The sequence below is a fragment of the Chroicocephalus ridibundus genome, chromosome 8 (assembly GCF_963924245.1).
Source record: "Chroicocephalus ridibundus chromosome 8, bChrRid1.1, whole genome shotgun sequence".
NCBI lineage: Eukaryota > Metazoa > Chordata > Aves > Charadriiformes > Laridae > Chroicocephalus > Chroicocephalus ridibundus.
The window spans coordinates 13,966,761-13,994,757 of record NC_086291.1 but is presented as its reverse complement, the minus strand read 5'-3'; the positions used below and the strand labels follow the sequence as shown (position 1 = coordinate 13,994,757).

Below are 27,997 nucleotides of genomic sequence, written 5' to 3'. Positions count from 1 at the left end.
TTAGAGATATAGTAGGTGACCGAGTATTTGCCTCCTTCTCCCAAGTAGCCTTTATTAAATAATCAAGTGGTTTTTAAAACATAGCTTTTAAGTACATTTTTTTGATTAGAAAAATATTAATTTTTGTGAATCCTGGATTAGATAGATATTAATACTCATATTTTGAAGTAATTCCACAAGCTATTTTCTGCATCATATACTTTGTTACTTCTCCATAAGAAAAGAAATACAAGCATTTCATACCAGTCCTATAGTTCTGTATTTTGAGCATGAAAACAGTTGGAAAAGTTTAGTTTGCTATACATATATATATATACATACCTCTAAATACACAAGATACTGCAATTCCTCAATTTAACACTACTCCTCTTACCTGAAGATGGTTACAAAAAATAGTTCTAGTTGCTGTAACTTTTTTTTTTTAACAAGTTAGACTATGGTTACAATATCTTGGATTACAAAATGCTCAATTCCATTAACTTTTAAACTGACAAACAGGTATTTTAGGATGATATGCTTTTAAAGTTGTGTAGCTTATAGCATCTGCCATCATAACAAAAGATAAGAGAAAGTTAAAAACCAACTTTACATTTTTTACTTAAAAACCACATAAGAAATGTAATACGGAACATACTGAAATGGGAATTTCTTGAACAAACAATATATAGTGTTAACAATATGCGTAAGCACTAAGCAGCAATTTCTTTCTTTTTGTGATACTGCTCCAGCAATTGTTTAGTTTCTTGTAGATTTAGGACTACAACTAACTAACACTGTATGAAGAGATCTGCAGTTGAAAAATTGACTCAAACAGTGTCTCCCAGAAGTTCTATTTCTTTGATGAACAGAAATGGGATTCTTCTTGTGCTCATTAAAAAGTTATTGTAAGTTAAATCCCAACTTCCATATGATTTACTTTCCTGCAGAAAATCACATATATGAAGATAACACTGTTTTTTCTTAAGCTACCTTACAGAGCAGGTAACTACTAAATTTCCACAGGCAAAAGGCTGACAGCAAGTCTTACATATTTTCTTATGAAGAAAAATATGAAAAAAAAACTTTGAAAATGTTGTTAAAGCACTGTATTACGGTTTTAAACTCAAGTAATAAAGCACGCCTGCAAGGCATTTCTTTCACCAAAATCATGCCGCAATCAAGGGAACCAGCCCTATTACTGTAGTATAAAACTAGACTATTACAGAGGGCTTTCAATTTCCCTATACACCTTTTAACTCTAAAGACAAGTAGCTCATATTTGTATTCAAAAAAAGACTCCGTTCAAGCATGTGAAAGTTTATGGGCAATCCCTATCCCACTTTGTGTCTTAAGCAAACTCTCGTTTAGCTAGGACCTAGGCTTTTCCTTCTTCATGGGAGTAAAGTTCAGCCTTTGAAAATAATGAATACTCAAGATCAGTGTGAACTTCAAATACCTGCACTAGCTAAATGCTTTTACAGTGTTCTTTGTGCATCTTTCCACTCAAGCATAGACCTACTCCCTAGGGATTCACGCTGTCCCATCAGTACCACCCATCTTTGGGCTAAGCCTCATTTGCAGGACATGGCCCATAGCACTGTCTAGTGAAAAGTGCTAAGTCCAAGTTCACAGCATCATTTAGGTTGGAAGGAACCTCTTGGGATTACGTAGTCCAACACCCCTGCTCAAGCATGGGTGCTAGGCTACAGCAGGTTGCCCAGGACCATGTCTCAGAGCTACTGAGAAGAGCTTGGCTTCCCCATCTTTATTACCTCCCATCAGGTATTTATACACAGTGGTAAAATCCCCTCAAGCCTTTTCTTCCCCAGGCTGAAAACCTCCAGCTCGGTCAGCCTCTCATACATGGCCCTGTGCTAGACCTGCTCCAGTAAGTATGTATCCTTCTTGCACTGGGGAGCCCAGAACTGGACGTAGTATTCCAGATGCATCCTCATCACTGGATCATCTCCCTCACTCTGCTAGCAAAGCTTTGGCTGTTGTTGCCACAAGGGTGCATTGCTGGCTTACGGTCAGCTTGTTGTCCACAAGGACCCCAAGGTCTTTCTCAGCAAAGCTGCTTTCCAGGCAGTGAGCTCCCAGGGTGTACTAGTGTCTTGGGCTGTTCCTCAGGGAGCAAGACTTTGCATTCCCCCTTGTTGAACTTTATGAGAATCCTCTGTCCAGTTCTCCACCCTATGGAGGTCCCTTTGGAAGGCGGTACATCATCTGGTGTTACCAGCCACTCTCCCCAGTTTTATATGATTTGTGAGTTTGCTGAGGATGCGCTCCATCCCATAATCCCGGTCATTAATGAAGATGTTGAATAGTATTGGCCCCAGTATTAAGCCCTAGGGTACACCACTACTGACTTGCTTCCAGCTGGACTTTGTGCCACTGATTACACCCCCTTGTGCCCACTCATTTGGCCAGTGTTTAATCCACCTCACTTTCCTCTTACCTAATCTGTAATTTGTCAGTCCGTCTACTAAGGTCAAGGTAGACAACATGGACTATTCTCCTGTGACCTCACTGTAGAAGGCAACGAGGTTGGTCAAACACAATTCCCCCTTGTAAATCTATGCTGACTACTCCTGATCACCTTCTTGTCCTTCATCTGTTTGGAAATGCATTCCAAGAGGATTTTCTCCATCACCTTTCCAAGGACTGAGGTGAAGCTGACTAACCTGTAGCTCCCCGAATTCTCCTTCTTGTTTTTCTTAAAGACAGGAGTGCCATTTGCTCTTTTCCAGTCTACCAGAACATCTCCCAATCCCATTCAAAGATAATTAAGAGTGGCCTTGCAATGGCATTAGCCAGCTCCCTCAGCACTAGGGGTGTAACCCGTCAGGCTCACGGACTTCCAGTTTAAGTGCACCCTAATCTGGTCCTCCACCACTGAGATTCCAGACTTCCCCTCTGGTCTCAGGGGCCTGGAATTCTTGAAGGCTTGTTTCACTGGTAGAGACTGATGCAAAGAAGGTACTGAGCACCTCAGCCTTCTCCACGTCATTTGTCACCAGTTTCCATGCCCTATTTCATTTGAAAGCAGACCCACCATTTGCTCTTTATGTACTTGTAGAATCCCTTCTTGCTGTTCTTCCTGAAGGCTGAGGAACTATCCCATAGCAAATGGCTACTCTTGCTCATCAAGCCACATGCCCTTTGCTAGACTCCCAATGCAGTCCTCACAGATTCTGGGGCAATAAAGAAAATGCCTTCATTCCACTAGGGAGTGGTTCAGGAGTCCAAGCTGACTTTCCCAGCCTATGCTTTGTGCAGTGGAAGGCAACATACCAAAACTACATCTTTCATGTTTTGCTCTTTAAAATATCTATACATTTGTTTATTTCTACTTCTATCTCCAATTTCTGTATAAATTGGTAGTGTTATAGATGCCATAGAGATACAAGAAATAAAGTACTTGAAGGCTCAAGTACTGTATCAGAAATATGCGCTGACTTTGTAAAAACCAACTACATTTTACATTAGGCAAAATAATGAATAAACTTTTCTGATTAGGAAGATGTAAAATAAAATGAGTGGTTTTCCCTGTAAATTTTACTGCAGAAGTCATCTGTATGACTTGTACTTAACCCTTTTCTTCTCATGCAGCATTACAGTATTCCCCCCCACCCATCCCACAAAACAAAAAAAACAAATATTCCACTAGTTGTTACAGATTGCACTTTTAAAGCACAGACTTGCCAGTCTTCTGCATTTCCAGTGTCCTAGTTAAACAGTTGACATACACAGTCTTCGTTTTATGAAACTGGAAGATTTCGCCTAAGTACTTCTTTTGACGCTGGAGAAATGTTATCTGGGAAAATTACTTCAAACTCTATAATTAAGTCTCCACGTTGGTCAGGATTTTTGGGAAACGGCAAACCATATCCTATAATTCTTCTTCTCATCCCAGGCTTGACAACTTCATTTACTGTCATGGGTATGGTTCTTCCTTCTATCGTTGGCACATTGATAGAGCTGCCACACAAAGCCTAAAGAAAGATTGTATCAGGAGAAAAAAGAAATTGGTCAGAATATTATTTGTACTTACAAATTAATTTGGATTATTTAGAAAAAACTAGCGTTCTAAAAAGTATTTCCACTGCGCACTACTGAGATGTTAAAATTCAAACACAGTGCCCTCTCTTCAAAAGGGAAGGGCTTCAATTTGTCATTGAATATCATGGAATTTACCAACCCACACAGTGGCCACTGGAGAGTAACTAAGCTTATATATCCTTCAAAAACTTTATCAAATAAAAAGGTAGTTGAGCAGAGAGCAAACTCTTCACTCATACTTCTCTAGAGATGTCCAGCTTCTAAGTTTCCATTGGAAATTTTGAGTCCTGTTCCATTTTTGTTTGTTTGTTTACATTGCACAGGGCTTTACTCTAATATATCATCAACCCATATTATACCAAATAGCAGAACAACATTTAAGTATCTATAAGCAGATGCATACCGAATTCCACAGCTGTCTTAGGTGAGCATTTGTGATGCTCAGAGAAAAGCAAACAACTATTTTGGTGAACCAAAACTAAAACATCACAGACTTTCTCCTGCTTTATCCAATAGTTTGTTTTCCTTACTAGGATCTCTGATAATAACATTTTCATTCCTCCAACTTCACCTGATTCAGTACACTATGTCTATAGTGATAATGTCCAATTTACATAACAGTGCAATGAGTCTAAATAGGCTTTATCTATGAAGGAACTAGATTATCCACATCAGCATTAAATATTGTCTTTTCTCTCTACTTCATCTCATTTTAGGTGCTTTATCTCACTTCAGATGTACTTTTAGTTAAGAATCCTTTAAGAAGGGAGCTCATAATGTACACAAAGATTTTATTATGCAAGCAAGAGTTTATTTCTCCACCTAATGCTAATTAAGAAGAAAAAACACAACACACAGAGCACTACATTATCTTTTAAATAATGACCACGTCAAAGCTTCAGACTCTTAAGAACTCTGCCCAGTTGTCTCATTTTTCCTTTTGAAAGCCAATGTGTTTTGACTTGTAACGGAATTTTTAAAAGCTACACCATTTTTGTTATTATTTATAGCTCCTATAACACCTGTTCACAATAATTTATCCTCATGAAATCAATCTCTATGTACTTTGAAATCACACTGAAATAACTTATGACATAAAAAGGCAGACTTAGAATTTGCTGGCAGTGAAAATACTTAATACATTTCTACTTTGTCCTACAGAAGTAGCAATCATATCACAGTAGTAAGAAGCATACTACATTGGATGTATTTGTTGATTGTATTTGTGTTTGTTACTTCAGTCTAATACATATTTAGCTAGAAAGGTAAAGTATGACCTTTACTCTTATTCTTCCACCCTCATTCTCTTCCACCTCCATAGTGAACAGCTTGAAATAATACTCCATTTTTATCAAAATAGCTAATGCTTTCACTATAAATAACTGTGCTCTGCAGCCACACACTGACTTTACAAGAGTGAAACATTACTTAAAAAAAAAAAACAAACACAAACAAACCACCACCACCATCCAAAACTTTACTGCTGCCATACAGCTTGTGCAGTGTAGCCATTGTATCATATTGTAACAGGTTTAAACATTTATTAGAGTTCTACCAAAAGAGAACCTTACCTCCCTTAAGCTGATCTTAACAGGATAGATAATATTTGATCCATCTCTCTTGAAGTGAGAGTGAGGTTTATCTTTAATGATAAAAACAATATCAGCTGGAATTGTGTTCGGTGTTTCATCGCCTTCTTTTGGAAAAGTGATTTTGGTGCCTTCTTTCCATCCTCTTTTTATCTCAATAGTAAGAATTTTGTCCTCTGTTCGGACACTTCTACCATCTGGGTTAAGCCTTTTACGTGAAATCCTCATCCTTTTTGTGCAGCCATGATAGATCTCTTCCAATGACACTTTAAGTTCATGGATTACAGGGGGATCTTGTTTACGACGCAACTGGCTACCAACTGTATTCCTTTCCCTTGGAAACCCATTCATACTAAAACTAGTGAAGGATCCAAATGGATCACCATCCACCTCCATGTCTTCAGTGTCTCTGCCACCAGGCATCCTCCTTCCAAAGAAGATCTCAAAAGGATTTGTGCCACCAAAGAAAGCTGCAAATGTAGCATGTGGGTCACCATGGAAGGAGTACCGGAAGGTACCACCCTGTCCATCAGGTCCTCCAGCTCCTCCTTTCAGACCTAAATAACACAAATAAATGAAGTGAAAAACAAATGGAATATTAGTATAAGCTTTCCTATTGTGGAGTGTAATTATACCAGAACTGATGAGTCAATAATGTGTGCAGTAGTGTGAAAGGTCTCCTTTTCAATGAGGACTCACCATCAGACTATGGAGTACCAACTAGTAATTCAATAGCTTGAACAGCAACAATGTTTCTGAAGCTCTAGAATGGCTTCTACTTCAGAAGACAACTATTCTGACATTGCCAATTTTATTTCATATGATTGAAGCCAGCTATTCAAAGAATTAGCATCTTAAAACAGAAGACAGGTCTGCTTGACTTCTTTTTTTGTGCTGCACTCTGGTGGGAGATGCTTCAAGATCACTTCTGGGAAAATTATGCAGTATCACATGCAACGTTTTCCATAGTCTTCATACCTCAGCTTTAACCCAGTATTAGTTAGCTTTACCTCTGTCTTCCTGCAATTCAGTTTGAGTAAAAGGTAACATGCCAATAGTCAAGCAGCCTCAAACTTCCTTAATGTTTAATTCAGAATCCCAAACTTATGACAGCTTGCGTTTCTAAGATATAAAATAGGTAAGAAACCTGGGAAATCTTTTCAATCCAGACACAAATAAAAACAGCTTGGAAGCTCCTACGGCCCATTTGGGTACAAAAATCTTGCATATGTTCTCAAATAGCTTTGTTCTTTCTCTTCTCTCTTCCACAAGGACAGATCTAAATCTCATTTCTTCCTGATAAGAGTTCCCTTACAATTCACACTGGACACTCCCTTTTAATTCCTGCTTTCTCATTCCAAACCCAGCTAAAAATCAATTTTCTTAAATGCCTCTTTCCCAAAAGATGATCTCCAAGTACTTCGTTGTAGTAGTTAGTGCTCTCCTGCACTGACCATTTCTGGATACCCTCTCAAACTTTTAAGATGAAAGACTGAAAGTCGTCTTAGAAGACTTTTATTTCTAAACTTACATTTGGTTACTCTTTTTTATTTTTTTATTTTTTCAATCTTACAGCAGCTCAGCACTACAGCTGCTATCCTACTTCCATAGCCATAACAGTGTAAAGGCTTATATTAATGAAGCATGCACTCCCTCAATTTGGAAGTGGTTGGTTTGGGACTTTTTTAGCTCAGTGTTTTTAGAACTTCCATGCATAAGCTTAGTATCAGTTATCAACGGTAACCAAGTAAGACATTAGAATGAGAATGCTTTCCCCATCTCAATACCAGACCATTTTAAAATTACTTAGCAACATGTAGTAAATCCTTCTTTTGCAATACTGTTAATGTCAAAAAAGCAGATCAGGGGATTTAATCTGTGATAGAAGAAGGACACCTCCCAGAATAGCTAGCCAAAAGCTGGTATTGAAGGCACATCAAGTTCCTGGCTGTCAAAACACTGAGGTTTCTTCCTTCCTCCCACCCCAATCCCTGCCCTTCCCTCACAACTCCTAGTTACACTCTCAAATGCAACTGAAGAGCTTTGAGAGCAATTGAGGCACCAGGAAGTATTTTCAGATTCACCATTCTAAAAATTCACATCTTGGTTTAATATTATGCCCCAAATAAAAAGAAATCTATGTTTTGAACCTCTGTCTTCAAGTATGCAATACCAGGATGCCAAAGGCTGCATTGCTTTATATGCTTTAATTCAAACTCCTTGTTATTTTGGGAAAATAGTTATGATGAGCTGCTGCAGAGGAATCGAAAATGCAAATGAATCCACCACGTAAAAAGGTTTTTAATGATACACAGAAAGGAAGCAGGGGGTGAGAAGGAAGAAGTGCAAGAAGGCAAAAGACCCAAAGGTCTGCTGTGGTATCTACATAAACACTTTTTTCCTAGAATGTTTCAGTAACAGCACTAAAGCTTTAAATACATGCACTGGAACAAAAGACAGAAAACTTGCATCCTCTGTAGAAGATGGTCTTCTACGTTAATTTATGGATGTTAACAATTGTATTAAGTCTTACAGATAACAGAGGACCGAATTTTATTATGTGTTGATAAGAACCCACAATTTTCCACAAAGTACTGCTATTTAGGTTTCCTTCCTTATATTAGTAAAAAACTTGTCCCTGAGTGAACAGCAATGAGTGGACCTACTTGTCACAACAGAAGTAATCATTTCATGTGGAATTTCTGACACCATACATTAAAGGGGAGGGATGTTAGTGACTTCCTCTATTGCTCAATCTTAAGACTGAAAGTCACGGTGGTAAAAAAATAAAACAACCCTCATCCTCTCCAGATAACCATTTTAGGATAAATACGACATTTCTGAGGCCTCATTCTCTTGGCATGTTATCACTGTTTACAATTAAAGCTAAAAAATTGTTCTGGTATTTCATGACATCAGCCAAATTCTTTCCTCTCCAGGCAAGAAGCCAAGGACAACTACAGACTGGACACCTGGGCTTCTGCTCAGGACTGTCCTGCATAGATCAAGCAGACTGTCCTTTAGCAAAAATTTAAGAAAAGAATAAATATCTTCCCAACCGCACCTTAAAGAGTCCTAGGGCAAGGGAAGACAGCAGTAAGATATCGCAGAAAGCTATTTACGGGTCATACAAACTTTTTCAATTCAGTAACTTTTTGCCTGTCAAGTATCTGTGATTTTTTAAAAAAAAACATAAAAACACATTAAAATAAGAAATTAAAACTAGATCAGCATTAAAACTGTGCAATACATTTTACATTTAAAAAGCTGATGAGTCAAACTTCCAAGCAGTACAAATACATTTGCCTAAAAATCAATACATACCATGTTTTCATGCATCATATATGTTTATTTTGCTTCATTCAAGACAATTAAAGTGACCAATCAGAGCATAACAGAGCTATACATACCTTCCTCCCCAAACTGATCATAAATGTCTCTCTTTTTGGGATCACTCAGCACTTCATAAGCTTCTGCAATCTCTTTGAATTTTTCCTCTGCATGGGGAGATTTGTTCTTATCTGGATGCCATTTAAGTGCTTGTTTTCTGTAAGCCTTTTTGATATCCTCGTCAGAAGCTCCTTTTTCAATTCCCAGGATAGAATAATAATCTTTCCCCATCCTGAGTGTAAGAAGAATTCAGATTTTCCTTGCTATAAAGAAAGCAGTGTCCAGTGTCTTAGCAACGTAGAGATGCTAGAGAAGGAAAAATAAAAATCAAATTTGGAATTGAAACAAACAGAACTGTTATAAATCAACAAACTCCCCGATACATTAAAGAAACACTAGACAGCTTCTCCGTATTTCATTCCTTCCCCTGTTGCTCATTTATAAATAATTATACACAGTGGACAGAACACAGCCCTCTTTAGAGTCCTCCCACCTACAGTACGTGTCTCCGCTCTTTCTAGAACGACAAATAATACAGGACGTCACTTCCCCGACTGCCCCAGCTGAAACAGTCTGCACAGCTTTCACTCTCTCACACACACACATGCGCACAACACACACACACAGAGAAAATGCTGAACTTCTATTTCCTCCCTTCTCAAACAACTAGAAAGTTTAAAGGTTTAATAGTGTGATACAGTCAGCTCTAAAGACATAACTGTCCCAAGAGAAATGCAGTAGCCCATATAAAGTAATTATAGCATTTTACTTCACAGTTTCTATAGAGACAGCTGCACATGTAACTGTTTTCCAAATATATCAACATGGATTTACACCCTTTCCAGCAGAGTATGAAGTATTTTACACCCACCTTAACTACAAAGCATCAGAAAACATAACTTAATTTCTTTAAAAACAAAATTAAGCCACCCTCAACCAGAGCTGACTGCAGACCTTTATTATTAAGCAGTAACAAATCAAATCGGAGGAAAAAATATCACTTAATTTACAACAACTCAAGCCACTCAAAGCAGACCAAAACTGCGTTTCCTCCCCACTTCTACACAAGAGGCAACATCAAGACTATTACAGAAGCAAATAGCTTTCACCTCATGAGACAACAGTAATGGAAAAATACCTGGTTCTCACACATTTGTTTTATAATACATAGTGAAAATTTTACTATTGAAGTACTTCTCATGCTCTGCAGAGGGAATGGCATGACATTTCACCCTGCAAGATTTCTTTTATGTCTCAGTTAAAAGCTATAGGTCAAGAAATCATCCTTACTTGTCAGCATGGTGATAAACTTCACGGCTGATTAGCATAGCTTGAAAAATACTCCTCCCTGGAACAAAGTATTAATATGCCAGTTTTGCTCATACCTAGAAGCTACCTGCTGTAGGAAGACCTCTCTAGGCTCAATTATGACATTAGCCGTATGAAGACAATTAGGCTGAACTGCCTTCCTTCTAACCATAACAAAGTTTAAGCAAAGTAGCATGTAACAGTCAAAGGACTATCAAACTCAAGTGGAGCACACTAACCTTCTGATTCAGGGAACGTTATATTTGAAGGTGTTTTCCAGAACCTGCTCTAACTTAAAAGAGGCCTGATGAGAAGAGAAAGAAATTTTCTCCTTAAGAGTACTAGAAAAAGATTTGTGACTTTTTTTAAAAAGGCAAACAAAAAACAAAACCAAAAACAAGCCACCACATATGTGTCAACCCTCTATTCCTCACATCATATCTATTCTTTTCCAGTTTCTGCACCAGAATTGACGAGATTCCCTCAATGCATCCAGGATTTGCTTAGTTATTTTCTTTTAAATTTCCTCTTGGAATAGGGGTGGAATAGATGAAGACAGAGCAGTACAAAGAAAAGATTTCATCACAATATTTAAGAAAGCAAGAACTTTTGCATATCTGTAGTTATTATTTCAAATGCAACAGAGGCCAAAGGGTATTGAAAGAAGGAATCGACTACCCTTGCCACCAAGTCTCTTGGGACTTACTTGCATTTTTGGAACATTGGGAGCCACAAGGTTACAGAATCAATTATCTTTACAGCTGAAGAAGGAAGCTGTAGCTGAACTCCACATGGAATAAAGCTATTCTTTAACTAATCACCCTTTTCATCTTTCTTTAAAGGGTGCTCCTTTTGTTAATTTACTATTAGTATTTCAGGCAAATTCTTGTAGACCCATGTCCTAAATTTAATATTTTCTCCACAATGGAATTCTGAAAGCAGCAGGTACAACAGTTTGAATTAAAGCAGGACTTCAGTTGATTTAATACAAAATATAATACCACTCCCTAAGAAGCTACTTTACATACACATTTTAATGGGCAATTTAACTTTACCACACTCAATAAATGGTTGCAAATATGACAAGTTGCCATCCAAACACAGCAGTTACTACAACTCTGAGCAACAAAAACAAAAAAACAAAATTCATCACTATTGACAGAATAAGACTTAGAGCAGCACTAAATTCTCTTGCAAAACTAGCAGTACAAAGAATTATTACGCTCAGCTGTACTCCCATGATATGGTTTGAGCAACCACTGGTGGGGTCGTAACTGATATCAATTGAAGTATTCCCACCAGTGAGGGTCTGATAAGGACCCCATGATATATGTGTCACTGTATTGTCAACACAATAGAATTGTCAAAAAAGCGATAGCTCAGATTAGTTTCAGGACTGTATTTTTCATTAAGTTTTTCAAGACCTCTGGTCCACCAGAGGGGCAGAGGGTGCGTACGCTCGCTTAAAAAACAAGGTATTAAAATGTCTCCCTTTGAGAATATTATATTAAACACTTACCTCTTCTTTTAAATATCAGAAAAATACTCAAGGGTCTGCAATTAGCCAGGCTTAGTGCTCCCCCCTCCCCATTTTGTAAAACATGGTAATTAGTTTCACAGGTTTCATTAAAAAACCCAATAGTCAGGATTTCTTCTTAAATCAAAAGTTTCTTCCTCTTGAATGTCAAAACTTACAGAACAAATCCTGGTAACAACAACAAAGTCACACTGGGACTTTTTGCTGAAAATCACAGTGAGTAAGTGTTCAGGCATCCTTCTCTCCCTACAGAGAACACGCTATTCTGGCATAAGTGCCAAATTATACCCTAATTAGGTAAATTATTCCCTAAAAATGAAATTACTTAGGATTCTGAGTGAGATGTACAGCAACAGATACATTATTTCTACATCCTACCCTGCATGAGATCTTCACGTCAGAATGAATTTACAGTCTGGAATTTCATATCTTCTAAGAGTTGATGGGATAATCGAAGCACCTCCTTCTGGAAAGCACGTTCTTTCTTTTTCTTCCATGTTAAGACCTTCCTTTTATCATATAATCAGAGATCTTTTGGAAAGATCTTTTTGGCTGCAGTTCCTCTCAGATGCTTATCAAGTTCTTTAGACAATTTGTAATAGATTGAGAGATAAGACTATCTTAAAAATAGTGAATTTTTTTTTTTTTTAAATTAAAAGACTAGCATGCACAAGAGTCCTTGCATTTCAGTCACCACTTACTTCAGAGATTGACACCTTGTGTCCAAGTACCACAAGACACCTCTACTCTGCACATCGGCTCATCCACAGTTCTAATTGCAGCATACTGGGATGCATGCTCACCCTTTATTTGGACTTTTACTGCAAAGAGGGGTGGTTGCTGTGATTTGGTTTGTTTAGGGAGCATTAAGAGCGCAGAACCCAATAGATCCTATGTAGCCAAGGGTGGCCTCGGCTGTGAGAAGCCAGCAGTACAAGTGCATCCTGCAACTTACTCAAGCCTCGCAGAAGTAAGCCACTAACCTACATATCCATAAAATAGTAAGGCCATAATCTAAGACTTCGATTAAGAGTGCCCCTGAGTGAGTGCTAAGCAACTTTTTAGACATACAAATCAAGCAATGCACTTGGCTGTGACACCACCTCGAAAATGCTATTAAAAAACCCCACCACCAATTAGTTACCTTTCTTCCTCATTCTACCACATCAACATTTCTCTGACTGATATATCACATTATGAATCAATGAACCATATATACCTATATGATGAACCATCAGCTCTTTGTTTACACAGTCTTCAAATACAACAACTGCATTCCATTTCAGGCATACAGAGAAAAAAGTTTTTATCATCATTGTATTATCAAATGGTATCTATGAAGCTTTTGCTTGTATTCAATTCTGTAAACCAACTTTCTTCCAAACTATGCTCAATATTCACAATACTACAAAAAAAAATTAATCGCAAAATTCTGACTTAGTAGAACCTGCCCTTCCTCCCAAATACCTTATTCGAGGGTGGGCGCAGACATAAATAGGAGAGTATTTCAGATGTCTGTGTAGTATGTAAAATTTCACATATTACAGAGGCATCTGACATACAAGACTTCTATGATGGAAGAATCCTAGCTGTTTGAACATATTACTCTGATTCAGTCCACTTCACATCCATAAACTTTCAGGGGGCCTGTCACTTTGTAGACACCAGTGAAAACAAGCACGCTTCCGCAGGAGCAGGTTTTAAGCATTTATTTATTTATTTATTTATTGCTATGTGTATCATGCTAAAGAACTAAAATGTCAAGCAAAGCAAAGATTTTTATCCACCTGTTTATCTACAAGACATACCTAATAAAGACCAGATCTTTGGCACAATATATCACTCCAAACGTTATGTTTAATTTTCAAATAAATTCTGTATATTTTTCTGTTATTTTCTGAATTCTGCTAGAATACTAATCTTTCAGTGTGATATTCCTTGGGACTTGTTAGCTGCTAAGTTTTTAGGATTTCAGTTCAAGCTTTTTAAAGTTGATTGGGGAAAAAAAAATCTGTGCGTCTTCAACTGTATAAAATTACTAAAAAGCCAAATACACAATTTATTAAAATATTTTATTAATTCTCAGGAAGACCAAATAAAATTTTTAAACCATATAGAACTTGCCTAATATAAGCCCACTCTTATCTGCAGAGTATTTTCTATGTTCTTTGATCAAAAACAAGAAAGTGACACTAACTTTTGTAATACAAGACTTCAGTTTTTTAATTTAAAAATGTCTACGAAATATACACTAGAAAGCTGAAAATTGTTCAACAGTTCACCTTCACTTCTGAGACTGAGTTTGACTACCCTATTCAGCATTCAGTTAGTATTTCAGTAAAGTGGTTGTTGCTTTTAAAATATCTTTCCCATTAGTCTCTCTGAACAACCACAGTTTAACTCACGTACATGTGGACAACTGCTACACGTAACAACTTTGGCAGAACAGCGGGAGCAAGGTCATACCACTTCCAGCTCTTAGAATAGTTGCATTCATAATATTAACTTTGAATTAATTGCTTTCTTTAAAGAAGCCTTCGTAAGAATAACTGAAATTAAGATAAAGACAAGGAAACATTCACAATAATAGACACACTGAAATCAAGTTCTAGATTAATCATAAATTAGCACCAATATAAGGTTATTTTAAGGAAAAGCTTCTAGCAGAACTGTGTCATTATTCCCTGAAGTATCTGAAGTTGAATAAAAATGCTCATTATTTCCTTTAAATTAAACCATTTCTTCTGCATTTCTCACCTATTAAACCTCAGAAACAAAACTGAAAAAGACAGGACTAGATCACAGAACAAGTTAAAGAGCAAACAAAACCACAAAGGCAAATTCCAGACAGATCACAACTATAAATATACATGTGCACATAAATGTCAAGGCAGAGGAGCCAAATTCCTCCCCAGAAAAAACTCTTTCACAATTAAGTATCATAATATTTGCAAACCCACTTTAATGGATGAAATAAATTGACATTTATCTACAATGTTTTGAAGAAAGGCACATCCATGTACAGCAGTAAAATTTCGTGTAAGATCCCCCACTGTTTTCCCAGAGAAAAAAATTTTGACAAAGACTTTTCTCCCCACCATTTTTAACTGTATGTAGCTGTTGACTGAGCTACGTTTATACTTTTGGACTGTGAATAAGACCCTGTACGTGCAAACCCCATTCATGAATGCATTAGAGTTTCACTACAGAAATATTCAGTACCTGGTCTCATATAGAGAAATAAATTTTACAGTTTACAACAGAAGGAACAAATAATTTTTTTTATATATCTAACATAAAATGCAATGTGAAACCTGCAGAGCTCTTTCTAATCTATCCATGGCCCTAAAACAAAAGCTTCATCTAGTCACGCACTTCATACACAAGCAACTACCCAAATTTATCAAATGCTTACTTCAGTTCTCTGTACAAACATGCTGCTACTGTGATGGAAGTAAAAAGTTTATAGTACATAAGGATTCTGGGGCTGATTTTACAAGAAAGTAAAATACCACATAAAAACTTAAAACAATTAATAGAATCACAAAGTTATAATAGACAGTGACATTAATTTTGTTGAATAGCATACTTGAGTAATTAGGCACGCTTATATTTTCATATTGCATACATTGTGTCTTTGAGACACACTTACTTTTAAAAAATTCAAACTGAAATGCACACAAAACTATTTACGCCAATCTGAGTGCTACATACATCATAATTTCTTTCCTGAGGCACATGCAACAGTGCAATTTAATGCAATTCACTGGCAACTGTTGACTTTTGATTCCTCACAGATTAAAAAGGAAGAAATGTAGTGGAACAGGTATAGTCATCTTTTACAAAAATATCTGGCTTCCATTAGAGATATAGCTAAGTCACTGTGAAATAGTACTTCATAGGACACATACCTACTACACTTTCTATATTTAAAAGTTGATAGTGTTGTCCAGAAAGATCTGGTCTGATTATTTTTGATTCAAGAAGAGATATTAAACTAAACTGCAGAATAGAAAGTTATCCAAGACAATTAAACTCACTATATTTAAGTTATACCAGCCCTAGCATCAACAAAAATATTTTCTATTTTATATTGGCAGTATCTGCTTTAAAATAAAGTTTATAAAGATGAAGTTATGTTCCTGCCAACAGGCCAAAGGACACATTTCTAAGGTCTTCTGTGGGTAAGCTTACTTTAAATATACATTCCAGAGTTGACATGAATTTACAGCTCAAGTTCAAATGTTAAATCTCAAAATGCACACTGCTATCACTAAGAGATATACTGTTACCACTTCTGAACTTTCAAAATGAATTCTTAAGCCTGTGATTCATGCAGCCTTCAATTTTATTTGGAAAATCTACATGACAAGACAGCAGGCACTGTTAGCAATTTTTTTTTTTTTAAACTTACTTTTCTTTTTCTTGTTACTTTGGTAATGGTAGACCAAATGCTAGAAATACTATGCACAACTGAAAACGTCCATCGTATTTTCCACATTAAAACTTACTTTTGTTTATTTTATATTAAGTTCTAGGGTTGGGTTCTTCTCTTCAGCAAATCATTATTCTCACTATATATATATTACGACTTATGTAGAAGTACAAGCAATACTAGAAAAAGAAAATAAACTGATTTAAATCTCAAGTGGTTTTTATATTATACATGGTTACAACTATCTTCAAAAACACGACTAGGACACTAGCCACACATGCACACTGATCCTTCATCACAACATAGCAAATTTACATGTCATTAACATAAAGAATTGCTTTCTCATACCTGATTCCTGTCTACCAAGTCACAATCTCTGCTATAGATGAAGAACAAAAATACACTTGGAAGAATGTTCCAAATTTAACTTTCCACCTCCGAGGGGGAATGAACATCTTCTTGCAAGTACGCAAAGTTTCTAGGACTCAGCTATGAGGTATTGCATAGATGAAAAAGCAGCTAACCCCCCTTACTTCACAATGGCGTGATCAACTACTTCAGTCAAGTACCAGACTTGCACTTAGAAAAACAAAAGGAAACATCCAAAGTATGGTCACACAAAGCAACACACACACGAAGTATTTTCATCTATAGATTAAGGCTTCCCTCCTCTGAAAGAATACAGATTCCACAAGTGCTTTTCAATTCTTTACTTAGATCCAGTGTCCTTTTCAATACCCACCCACATAAATTTCTGTAAAAGGACTCTTCCTCAAAACAAGTTGATTGGTCAACCAGGAAAAATGCCAATCATGCAAAACATTTAACAGGTTCCCTCATGTTACTGACTACGCCTATTTACCACACTCACTATTACAAACTTCAAGTAGTTAAGGACATTGTTGCCATACATACTTTTGTAAACATCTATATAGGAAAGTGTACTGTGTTGGTAAGGAAAAATATCTTCTCACTGTTGTTACAAAAATATAATCAAATTCATAAGGAAGCTGAAGTTCTGCTACCTCCACGGAAATGTTCTGTTTTGACAAGTTCTGCACAATTTACTATTAAGTTATCAGTTAGGGGCATAGAAAGCAGAAAAATATAGTAATTAAAGTTCTTCCTTTCAATTTTATGTAAAACAAGCCTGGATTTTTGTCTTAACTACTAATCACTCAGGAATTTATCCAAGACTCGAGGAATTCTGTCCTGAAACAGCCTGTATGCAAATGATGAGTTAGACTTAATCACACATTTATCACACTGTAGCAGTCAGGTTTCTCCCATGCCACCAACCTTCCCAAGTTGGTTAAATGACAAGCAAAGATGTTAATTACGATGAACAGTTTAAGGCTTCATAATTGTTCACTGTTTCCCTCCAATACTAGTTGCTTTTAATTTGATCGTATTCATGTTTAAGTTTTATAGCCTTTCTGGTAATTGTTTTAAGAAACAATATACTGCTGCAATACAAGTCTTTCAGATTCTCAAGTGGTAACATACTCAGACACTAAATATGTTTTCAATATTGTCACATAGGAATATTTTATTGGTTATACATATGCCACAGTCTTCCATATTACACTTTTCTCAGGATGAATAGTATACCACATACTAAGATAAGGCAAAAAGGCAAAAAGAAAAGGCAAAAGAAATACTGATTAATTCTGATCGGTGTCAAAAAGAATATAAGATTGCTTGGTAGCAAAAAAAAAAGAAAAAAAAAGGCAGCAAAAGAAGTGTTAGGACTTACTAGGAAAGGAATAGAGAACAAAACAGAAAGCATTATTATAGTATCATATGAACAGTATAGTATCATATGAACCGATAGTACATCTATACTGTAACACTGTAGGTCTGTTCCCCTCAACTCCCCAAAACCAACTATAATATTTTTTTTAAGTGTTCAGAGAAGAACCATAAAAGATTATCAAAGACAAGAAAGTGCTTCCACATGAGAAACAACTGAGGAGGCTTGAGTTCTTCAGACTGTAAAAAAGACAGAAGTCACAGAGGTCTACAAATGATGGAGAAAGGAGGAGGAGACATGAACTCTTCATACTCCTATCTAAGCCAGAGCCACTATGTGAAACTAGCAGAAACCAGTTTCAACAATAAAATTAAGAAGTTCTACAGTGACAGAATTGTCTGTCAAAGGACACTGAAAACTCAAAAATGGTTTCAGTGGGGCACTGAAAAAATATTGTAGAAGAGATACACTGCGAGTTTCTCAGCAGAGAAGTCAGAGCCGGAATTCCCTGAGCTGCAAATATTTGGATGCTAGGAAGGTGGAAAAGAGGACCAAGCCTTTACTCTGTTCCAGTTTTCCCTGAAGCATCTACTTATGGCCACTTTTGAATGCAAATTATGGGGCTAAACAGACCACTTAATGGAAAACCAGTCCAGCATTCTCTAGATGAGCACCCTCATTAGATTCATGAAAATCTCAATATAGTGCAATTCAGCCACTTCCATGTTCTAAAGAATGAACGCTTGCTAACACAGAAGCTTAAAATGGCAGCATTGGCACTATGTAATCAACCTCAGTGACAGGCAAATCCCGTCCAACTGTAAGCGTTGGAAATCTGCTTCAACTAACAGAAAAGAAGTGTTTCAGTACTCTTTATCCTAGCATGCTTCCTTGTCCTGTAACCGGAGTATTATTTGGTGTATGTTTTTAAAAAAAGATTCAACTGATTTATTAGTACTGCCAAGGAGGGTTGGTGGGGGCTTTTTTGGGGGTTGGTGTTTTGTTGTTGTTTTGGTTTTTTTAAATGTACATACACTAGAGGCATATTACTTGAAACTGACTTAAAACTACAGTCCAGGGTACCACTTGCAACCATCCTGTCTCTTTCTCTCCTGCCACCTCTCCATCTGTTCTCATGAAAAAAAGTACCAGTTGCCTATAGGCTCTAAGATAATTCAACACATACCCCCCAAAAAAAAACAACTGAAAAGATGTGTAGACCTCTACTCTCATCTTCCTACCTGCATATCTGTTTATTATACTAACCTTGGAAAATAAGCAATGGATATTAAGGTTATCTGTATTGTTTTCCATCTAAGTGAAATAAAGAGAGGTATTGTTTACAATAAGCAGACTTTTTAAAAACAGGTGTTTAGTAACACTTGTAAGGATGTTTCTAATGTTCCCGTTTTCAGTAAAAGTGAGGCTTAATTTGACATTAACACTCGATGGATTCAGCCCCACTCTTGCAGCACAGAAGGGGCAGCAATCTCCCTACAAGTACAAAGAATAACCACCTCATATGCTACTCTTTCTACAGCCCAGTATTCTCCACCCCACAGACAAGGGCCAGCTGGCACAAACCAAAGTAACATTTGCTCTGGGCTAGCTGAGACTGGACACAAGGCCAGCCAGCTCAGACCCTGGGAACTGCGACTGGCTCCCTGCCAGTTCTTCCACCAAATGAATCCTGATGCAGAAGAACTCCTGTGACCTAACAGTAGTGCTATGTACTGATTAACAGGAAAAGGACAATGGAAAAATAGTGCTGGTTTCCACAATAACCCTTGCTGACTTTCCTTCAAGAAACTGGAATGGAAAAACATTTTTTTAAAAGGCATTTTAAATGTGTTTATCTCAATGTGCAACCTAAAGTTAGTTAACACAACTACCTTATCAACCAGGAAACATCAGGATGGGCAGACTGTTTCATTTAATATCTATTTCAATAGAAGTAGCACACAACAGCTCCTCTTTTAGCCTTTCACCTGTAGAAAAGGGAGGGTATCTGCCATCTATAACAATTTATCGGTGTTTGCCTTAACTATAGCAGCAATTCCTTCATTCACAGCAAAGGAATCCTAAGGGGTTTCTTCCACCAAACAATGTAATTAACAACCTGTTGTCTCAGCAAAGAGGCAGCACCACAAAATTCAGGGCACCTGTAGAATAAAGACAGTCCTTACAGGTTAGCTCTGGCTAAAAATCTCTGGGAAGTTGGCACTGGCATGACTCAGACATGACCTGATCTGAACCTGAAGTCTCTCTTTCCAATGGTTCTCAGCCTATCACTTAAGTATTTGGAATCATTCTATTTCAATAATAATAATAAATAAAAACGGCCCCAACACACTGCCAGTTTGGAACATAACACATTATAGAAATATTTTCCTAACAGTGAAGATGCTCTACAGCTTTATACTGAAGAGCGATAGGCTCGTCTAGAATTGTACCACTACTTCACTCATGTTCCATAATTAAGACAGAAGTCATGTCTGCAAGGCATTTTTTCTTCTTGCAAAAGTATTAGATTTTTTTCTGGCATAGTTAAAAAGCTATCGGTAAACAGAACAGCTGAGAGAAAAACACTGAATAAACATGACACTGATCATAGTTATGGGTCACATGTAAGAGGGGGAAGGGTAGGTGGAAGATGCCTGCACAATCCTTATCCACACTCTACTTGGTTATTTTTTTCCTGTAATAATGACAGAAATTAATAGTTTCCAGCAGAAAATAACCTATTTTCTCAGTCTTGATGAAGAAAGGAACTCCAAAACAAATAAATCTGCTTGAAAAAGTGACTCTGCTACACTGTATTGTTTTTAGTTGCTATTAAACTCAAACAAGATGAAGGTTATTAATGCATTACCAAATAAGGAGGTGCACACATTTTTGCTGTGGACATGTGACCACACTCTTCTTACATAAGCAAAAGGAGATGGTCACACTAGATGCTTTTTCCAGAACGCGCTCGTCAAAATCCCACCCAGCTGCTCTGATTCACACAGCTAGTTTCACACACAAGGCTGAAAGCACACGCACTGAACCGTTGTATAGACAGGAATTTCATAAGGAGATGTCAGAACAACTCTGTTTAAACTGGGAGGAGAACATATCCCAGGACACCTAAACTCACTTGATTTAAGTAGAAACAATAAGAATATACTTCTGTTCACCTACATAAGACAGAAATACAGGCAGTCCTAGTTATATTTATCAGAACCTGCTGTAATAGAAGTCAAAATAGTTGCTATTTAGTCTTTCAAATGTTTCAACCACATCCCACAGCTCAAATCAGGTTTCTTAGTTGGTTTCCCCGGCCCTTAGTCAACCTAGAAGAGTTTTGGGAAAAGAAGATGGGAGGGGGGAGATTGAAGTTTGATAAACCTTCGTTGCAGCTAATCTCTTTAAATGACTTTATTCGTCTAGGTTAAATAGTGCTAGGAAAGAAGGTACAACATAGAAAGATGAACAATTAAGCAGAAAAATGTCTAGATGTTCTACAGTGATAATGTTTTAAAGCAATGGCAAATTTCAGCATCTATTCTACTAACAAACTATAGAAATTCTATAGTTTCATGAAAATTTTCCTTCAAACTCATAATAAAAGTTTTAACTTCGCATGGCAGCAAGTCCCAGAAAGACATTTCACTGTACAAAGCAACATATTTTCTTCTAACCTTTTACCTCTCCCTTCTGAAAAAATGCAGTATGAAGAATAGCAGTGAATTAGAGGACACCTGCAAATAGAAATTACCATTTCCATGACTATTTAATGAAAACATTAAATAGAATCAGTTCGCTCATAGGACATAACCCTAACAGGCAACAACCTGTACGAAGTCAAAAAAAGATCCCCTCTTTATATTTTCTGCAGAAAATACCAATCCACAGCCAAAAGGTTTACAGGTGTATGTGTTTTTTAATTTGTTTAAGCTAAACTTATGGAACCTCCTGTTTTCTTGCTCTTCAGATCAAGTCATATCATGACATCCACATCACTAATTTTTTTTTTGAGTGATATCTGAGATTAACCCAACAACATTCATATCTTTCCATGTCTATGCAGCATTGTTATTGAGGGCTCATTTTTAAATACAACTGGGCTTTTGATGATTACACAAAGATACATTTAACGACCAACAGATACTGAAGTGGCAGTTAGGATTACAGCTTTCTCTAAGGTGCCTCTGGGTAACAATTTATTAAAGAATAAATATCCTTACACATTCACAAACTTCACTACAAACATTTATTTTTCCCAAAACACATGTGTAACCCTTACAATAAAGTTTAAGAGGATTTTCAGTTTAGATAAGCGTGTCATAATCATGGTTTTATGGACTGAAGGGATTAGTCATTTAGAGCTTCTAAAGTATCTCTTCCATTTTTCCTTCCTCACCCTCAGAAGATATTTACCTTTGCCATTTTTTTAATTGACTCTGTGATATATGTACAATTTATTTAAAAATAAGGTGCTCTGAGTCACAAATTAACTAATAAAGACACTAGCTGCAATTAAGATCAGAAAGGCCTATGTAATAGGGAAATACACCAATCCCTTTAAAGTAATTAAGTCTTTCCCATTTTGACAGGAGAATTCTGAACATTACCGCCTTAATTCAACACAATATGTATTTACACACTTATTAACAGGACTTGAATGCACATTCTCCAGTGTTCTGCTGATAGAGAAATACAGTAGACACTTTTATCCCCTACAGCTACTATTGCAATAGTTATTTGTTCTCCCTTTAACAGTCCCTCAGTCCCCATCTCTGCCCTTCTTAACCCCCATTCATGTGCAACTTCCATGCTAAGCTCCATCAACCAATTTATTTCAAACAAGGCCTTTCACACTCTCCACCATCTGGGAGGAGTTTTGCAGATGTTAACAGCAAACAAACTCTCTGCGCTCTCGAAACTTTCCTTCCCATGACATCCACACAAAAACATCCACCCTCCTTGAACGAGTAGGACGCTGAAGACTGATGACCACATTATCATGCTGACTAATATTATCCAGCTGCCTTTTTGCACTACATTCATTCTACACAGTGATCCACTGTCTCATTGCATACTTCAGTTGTATTTAAGGAAGAAGTAAATGTTCTCTGATTTAGACTTCTGTATTTGCGACACACCTAATGCAATTTGATAGCCTTCTGTAAACTAGTCAAAATTTCAGAGGCTAGTCATGTTAATCTTTTACTGCTCAACTGTCCTCAAGACCAGAATGAAATTTGCTGGTAGACTTCAACAGAAATCTTGGGGCAAAGACGCCCCTCTTCCCTTTTAAATTTTACTATTATATTTTCTTTCAGCGGCTTCAACCCACTTCTAGCTTGAAATCAGATACATATGAAATACGATTCACATGAGTAAAATTTGCAAGACAAGTGCTCTAAAGAATCTACAATATTTACACAGCTTTTCTTCAAATACTTAATATAGCAAAACATTTTTGCTAAGAAAAGCAGCATGACCAAATGTAAGCCAAAACCCACAAAGACCTGGGGGTTTTTGAAGCTTACTATATAAAAGTTGGTACACAGGGGACCAGTTAGGGGCTTAAGGGGCAAGTTCACTCTTGCCCTTCCCCGAGAAGGCAAGAGGAAAGTTGGGTTATCATCACTGAGTGAAGGCAGATGTGAGAGCAGCTGCAGAATGGGCTGCCCTTCCTCTTCAACACTCCCATCCCCTACACAAATACTTTTTCCTGACCCTTCCAATTCCTTAGTAGCAACCCGTGCCTCTGCATTTGTCTGGAATGAAGCATAATAGGAATATTTGCTGACTAAGCCAACACAGACAGCCACCACTTGTATCATCCCGGGTAGGTAAATTCTGCACAGTGATAGTTTTCTCAACTGCCTATTTCAATCCTAAAAACTGTTCCCCTTGACCCTCATCTCTCTCAAAAGAGAACATAATTATGAGCATTCTCTAGATTTTGTAGACAGTTTAAGTTATGCTTTAATATTAACTGTTTTTCCACCCATACATTCTCTTTCAGATCCAAATTGTGGATCTGAAATTTGTAATTACTACTTCACTGCACGTGTAATAAATATGAAAGCTCATGACAGATCAACAGTTGTTTGGATATAAAGCATGTACTGAATCTTCTCTCAGTAGTTACTTAAGGGAGTTTTCTACTGATGATGTTGCAGATCCTGGACACCCTTTGCCAGTGTGGGAGCACCAGCTGACAGCTAGGATCTGAATCAGTTCATCCAAATCTCACAAAGTGATGAAATCACCAGAAATCGATTGCAAATTTCCCCACACCAGCAAAGAATTGCAGAAAGCACAGTGGGCAGATGTAAAGCTATCACAATGGTTATCCTTCTCTGACAGTTTGAGACTGTAATCACTCTTCCTATATAGGTATTTAGTGTACTAAACCTCCAAACAATCCAACAATAGAACTCAATGCAAGCATGCACTGAAGTGTCTTAGCTTATGCAGAGGATTTTGGCGAGCTCCACACTTTTACATCTATGCTTTTGCAATGCCTGAACTAGCTAATTTAGAAATACAGAGTATCTTTTGGTAGAAGTAAGGATTCCTTTATACACACAATACTTGATTAAAAAAAAACAAAAAAAAAAGTGGGTTGTTTTTTTTTTCCCAGAACTCACGACTACTTAAGTCTGTGACAATCCCTGCTATACAAAAAAAGTTTTCTGACTTGTCAGTTATCATTTGAACGAGCTGTTTCTCAGTAATTGCATCTACCAGAATGTTCTAGTTGTTTTCAGTAATCATCAGGCTATGGCCTGAAAACCATGAGAGATGTCAACATCTAATAAACTTTTTCTAATCTCCCAAGGAAATACTGAAAGACTTAAAACTCCATATTCTCTTTACATATTATGTTGTTTAACATCCAATTATTAAAATTCTGAAAGGTAAGTGGTAGAAGATTTCTCTACTATACATCCTTTAGTAAGAACGAGTTACTGTAGAACTGAGGCTTATTTTTCTCTTGCTCTAGCAGCACAGTGCAAATATTTGCTTACCAATCTACAACATTTAATTTCTTAGAAGGCAGATCTGAAAAATCAGGCAATGAGTAATTTTTGTAAGTGAGAAACCAGACTAAGCTGGCATATGCTGCTGTAACAAGTCAGCAAAGCATTTGAAAGAATATTGCAGTTAGCACTGTTAAGGGCTTGCATCCTCACCCTGCTCAATTAAGAGATTAAGGCAAAGGAATTAATCCCATAATGATAATTTTCTCAACAGAAGTATCATTTAATAAAGGGAAATGGAGACAGAGTGCTTAAGAGACATGGCTTTCTAGCAGATAGGTTCTAATCTAAGTGCCATCATGGGAAATACAGATAGAAGCAACTCTAACTGTTGATAAAGTTCATTAGATCAACTTAGGAACAGTGAAAATAAGGGCATATTTATATAGTATATAATATTAAAGAACTTACTTCTCTGTAATTTGCTACATTTCATGTTGTAACTATCTGAAAGGCCTAAGAAGTACAGTGACTTCACAAATTTGGAAGACTGAGGAATCATATGTATACTAAATATCTTACCTTTCCAATGAAGCAGCACCTCAAACAGTAGTAAAAAGCCACTAAAAATTAAAAAAATAACATTCACTTATCACTAGTTGTTTATGAATGCAACTAGAACATTTACAGTACCAGACAAGAGTGTTTTCCTTAGCCCAAGGCACTATAACTACTTAAAAATATCATCAGTGTTATATAGCTACTGGCTTGTCTCACAGAACTCAGCAAAGAATCATTATCCCATTTCGTAACAATAAAAACCGAAGTACGTAGACGCTCCACATCTTCTAATAAGCAAAGAGCCACAAAAGACATAGCCAGTAGCCAGTATTAGCTTCAATGCATCATAGTCAACTATTATTGCTCAACTTACTTCTTTGCATAGCATGGCTGGTATACATAGCCAAATTCTCAGTAACAAAGGAAATGAAAAAATAGTTCAAGGTCAAATTATTGTTTAGAAATAGCAAAGAGCCCAGCATGAAAATTAAGTTCCCGCTTTCCAAATCTATTTTTGCTTCCCCTCCTCCCCCACTTAGCACTTTAATGGAAAGTATATGCTAATTCTTCTGAACAGGCTTTTTCAGCAGAAGTATCTCAACAGCAAGTTTCACCTAGCTCTAATAATACACGGTAATCTGCCTAAAAGCATGTAGGATTTTTAATTTTGTGTAATATATTAATCTTAAAACCCTTTTGAACTACGGTACTTCAAAAGTTTTATAGTAGGAAAAAAAATCTAGCACACGTTTTCAGCTTCCTTTGGTGGAGTTATCTAGACTGGAGATGCAGGATAATCTGACCTCAGCAGCAGCACTGCATCTTAAGGTCTACTAAAATGATCGCATTTATAGACGGCCAGAATCAAAGGGACCAATGAGAAAACAGGAACTTCTTAAGACAGCATGGAACTACAAGGCTAGACAAAAGACAAGACAGCAAGACACCTTTTCTCATATGACTTCAACATTTGCTCCCTTCCCGCATATAGCCCAAAACTACTCAAAGTCCAAAACAACAGTTTCTTAATTAGAAGTTCTGGCAGAGAAACACAGACTCATTTAGGTTGGAAGACACCTCCCATGCTTCAGGTTAAAAGTACACATTTAAAAAAAAACAAAACAAACATGGTATTTATGTAATCGAGGAGCCCATGAAAAGCTACAGTTAGATACACATAAATACATTTTTAAAATTGCAAAGCATCCCCTCAGAATAGTACAGAAAGCAGTTTCACGGCTTAGTTCCCCTTCAGTATTATCTAGTCTCTACTGCTATGATAGCTAAGTAGATATTCTATGACCTTATCTAAATGTGAAGCCTTTGCAACACTGTCATCCATACTCAGCATGACAGTTCATTCCCACCAGGTCACAGGACCTAAACAGGGCGCTGATTAAGGCATTACTGGCTCCAATTTTTCATTAAGGCTTGTGTTTGCGCAGCCAGGAAAAAAAAAATCCCCTCCCCGTTGTAAGAACTATACAATACAAAACTGTGTGACAGGAGTGATCATTTTCAACTCAGAGATAAACAACCGCGGCCACTGCAGGAGGATGCAAGCAAAGCTCGCCGAAAGGTGAACGGAAGCAGCCTGCCCCGTTCCCGGGGCGGTGGAACGGCCGAGAAGCCGTTCAAAAGAAGGGCCGGGCCGCGCCCGAAGGGACAAGCCGGGCCGAGCGCCGGGAGGAGCCGGGCCGGGCCCCGCCTCTGCCCCCTCGGCTCAACGCCGCTGCCCCTCCGCGGGGCTCGGGAACAAGCCCCAGGAGGTGCCCCTCGCCTCTCCGGCTACCGTAAAGCCCGCGCCGCCAGATGCCAAAGCTTCTCCCCCTAAAAGGGAGCTTGTGTTACAGTTTTCCCCAGCTGTCACACGGCGGCCACCACCGACAGCGCCAGGCACCGCGGCACGACGTTACGAGAAGCCCCTCCACAGGGCACCGCCGAGCTAAGGCGGGGAAAAGGCCCGGCTTCCCCCCGCTCCTCTCGGGGCTAAGGACAGCACCGCCGCCACCCTCACCTCCCGCTCCTCAGCCAGCCCAGGAACCCAGTCAGGAAGGAACAGAGTCCCCGGAGCGCCCAACGCCTCCCCAGGCGCAGTCTAACGCGGGCAGGCGGCCAAGACGCAGCGCTGCCCGTCGCCCCCGGGCTCCCTCCCGTTACCCCCCTCACAGCACTCACCCGACCAACGCCACCTCAGCCGCCCCCCGCGGCCAACCGGGCTCCCTCCCGACAGCCCCCGCGCCTCAGGCACCGCTCCCACTCGCGCACCCCGCGGCTCGCAACCAAGTCACGCGAGATCTACCCGGCAACCCGCCCGCGCGGCCCCTGAAACGCAGCGCCACGCTCCCCACTCCCTCCCCACCCTGCACCACGTGATGCTCAGAGCCTATCAGCATGTGCCTC

At 38.0% G+C, this 27,997-nt stretch overlaps 1 protein-coding gene across 3 annotated transcripts; it reads right to left on the bottom strand.

Moving 5' to 3' along the window:
- Positions 1 to 26: 26 nt before the first annotated feature.
- On the bottom strand, positions 27 to 27,911 carry DNAJB4 (DnaJ heat shock protein family (Hsp40) member B4). Of its 3 annotated transcripts, XM_063343085.1 has the most exons (5): positions 27,773 to 27,887; positions 25,616 to 25,656; positions 9,041 to 9,326; positions 5,613 to 6,187; positions 27 to 3,974 (listed from the first exon to the last, which is right to left on the bottom strand). In XM_063343085.1, the coding sequence occupies exons 3-5, from the start codon at positions 9,249 to 9,251 to the stop codon at positions 3,741 to 3,743; spliced, it is 1,020 nt and encodes a 339-aa protein (XP_063199155.1). In that variant the 5' UTR covers positions 9,252 to 9,326; positions 25,616 to 25,656; positions 27,773 to 27,887; the 3' UTR covers positions 27 to 3,740. The 3 variants fall into 3 exon arrangements, with proteins under 3 accessions (XP_063199155.1, XP_063199154.1, XP_063199156.1); XM_063343084.1 differs by lacking the exon at positions 25,616 to 25,656 and having other exon boundaries at positions 27,773 to 27,911; XM_063343086.1 differs by lacking the exons at positions 25,616 to 25,656; positions 27,773 to 27,887 and adding an exon at positions 9,514 to 9,667.
- Positions 27,912 to 27,997: the final 86 nt, after the last annotated feature.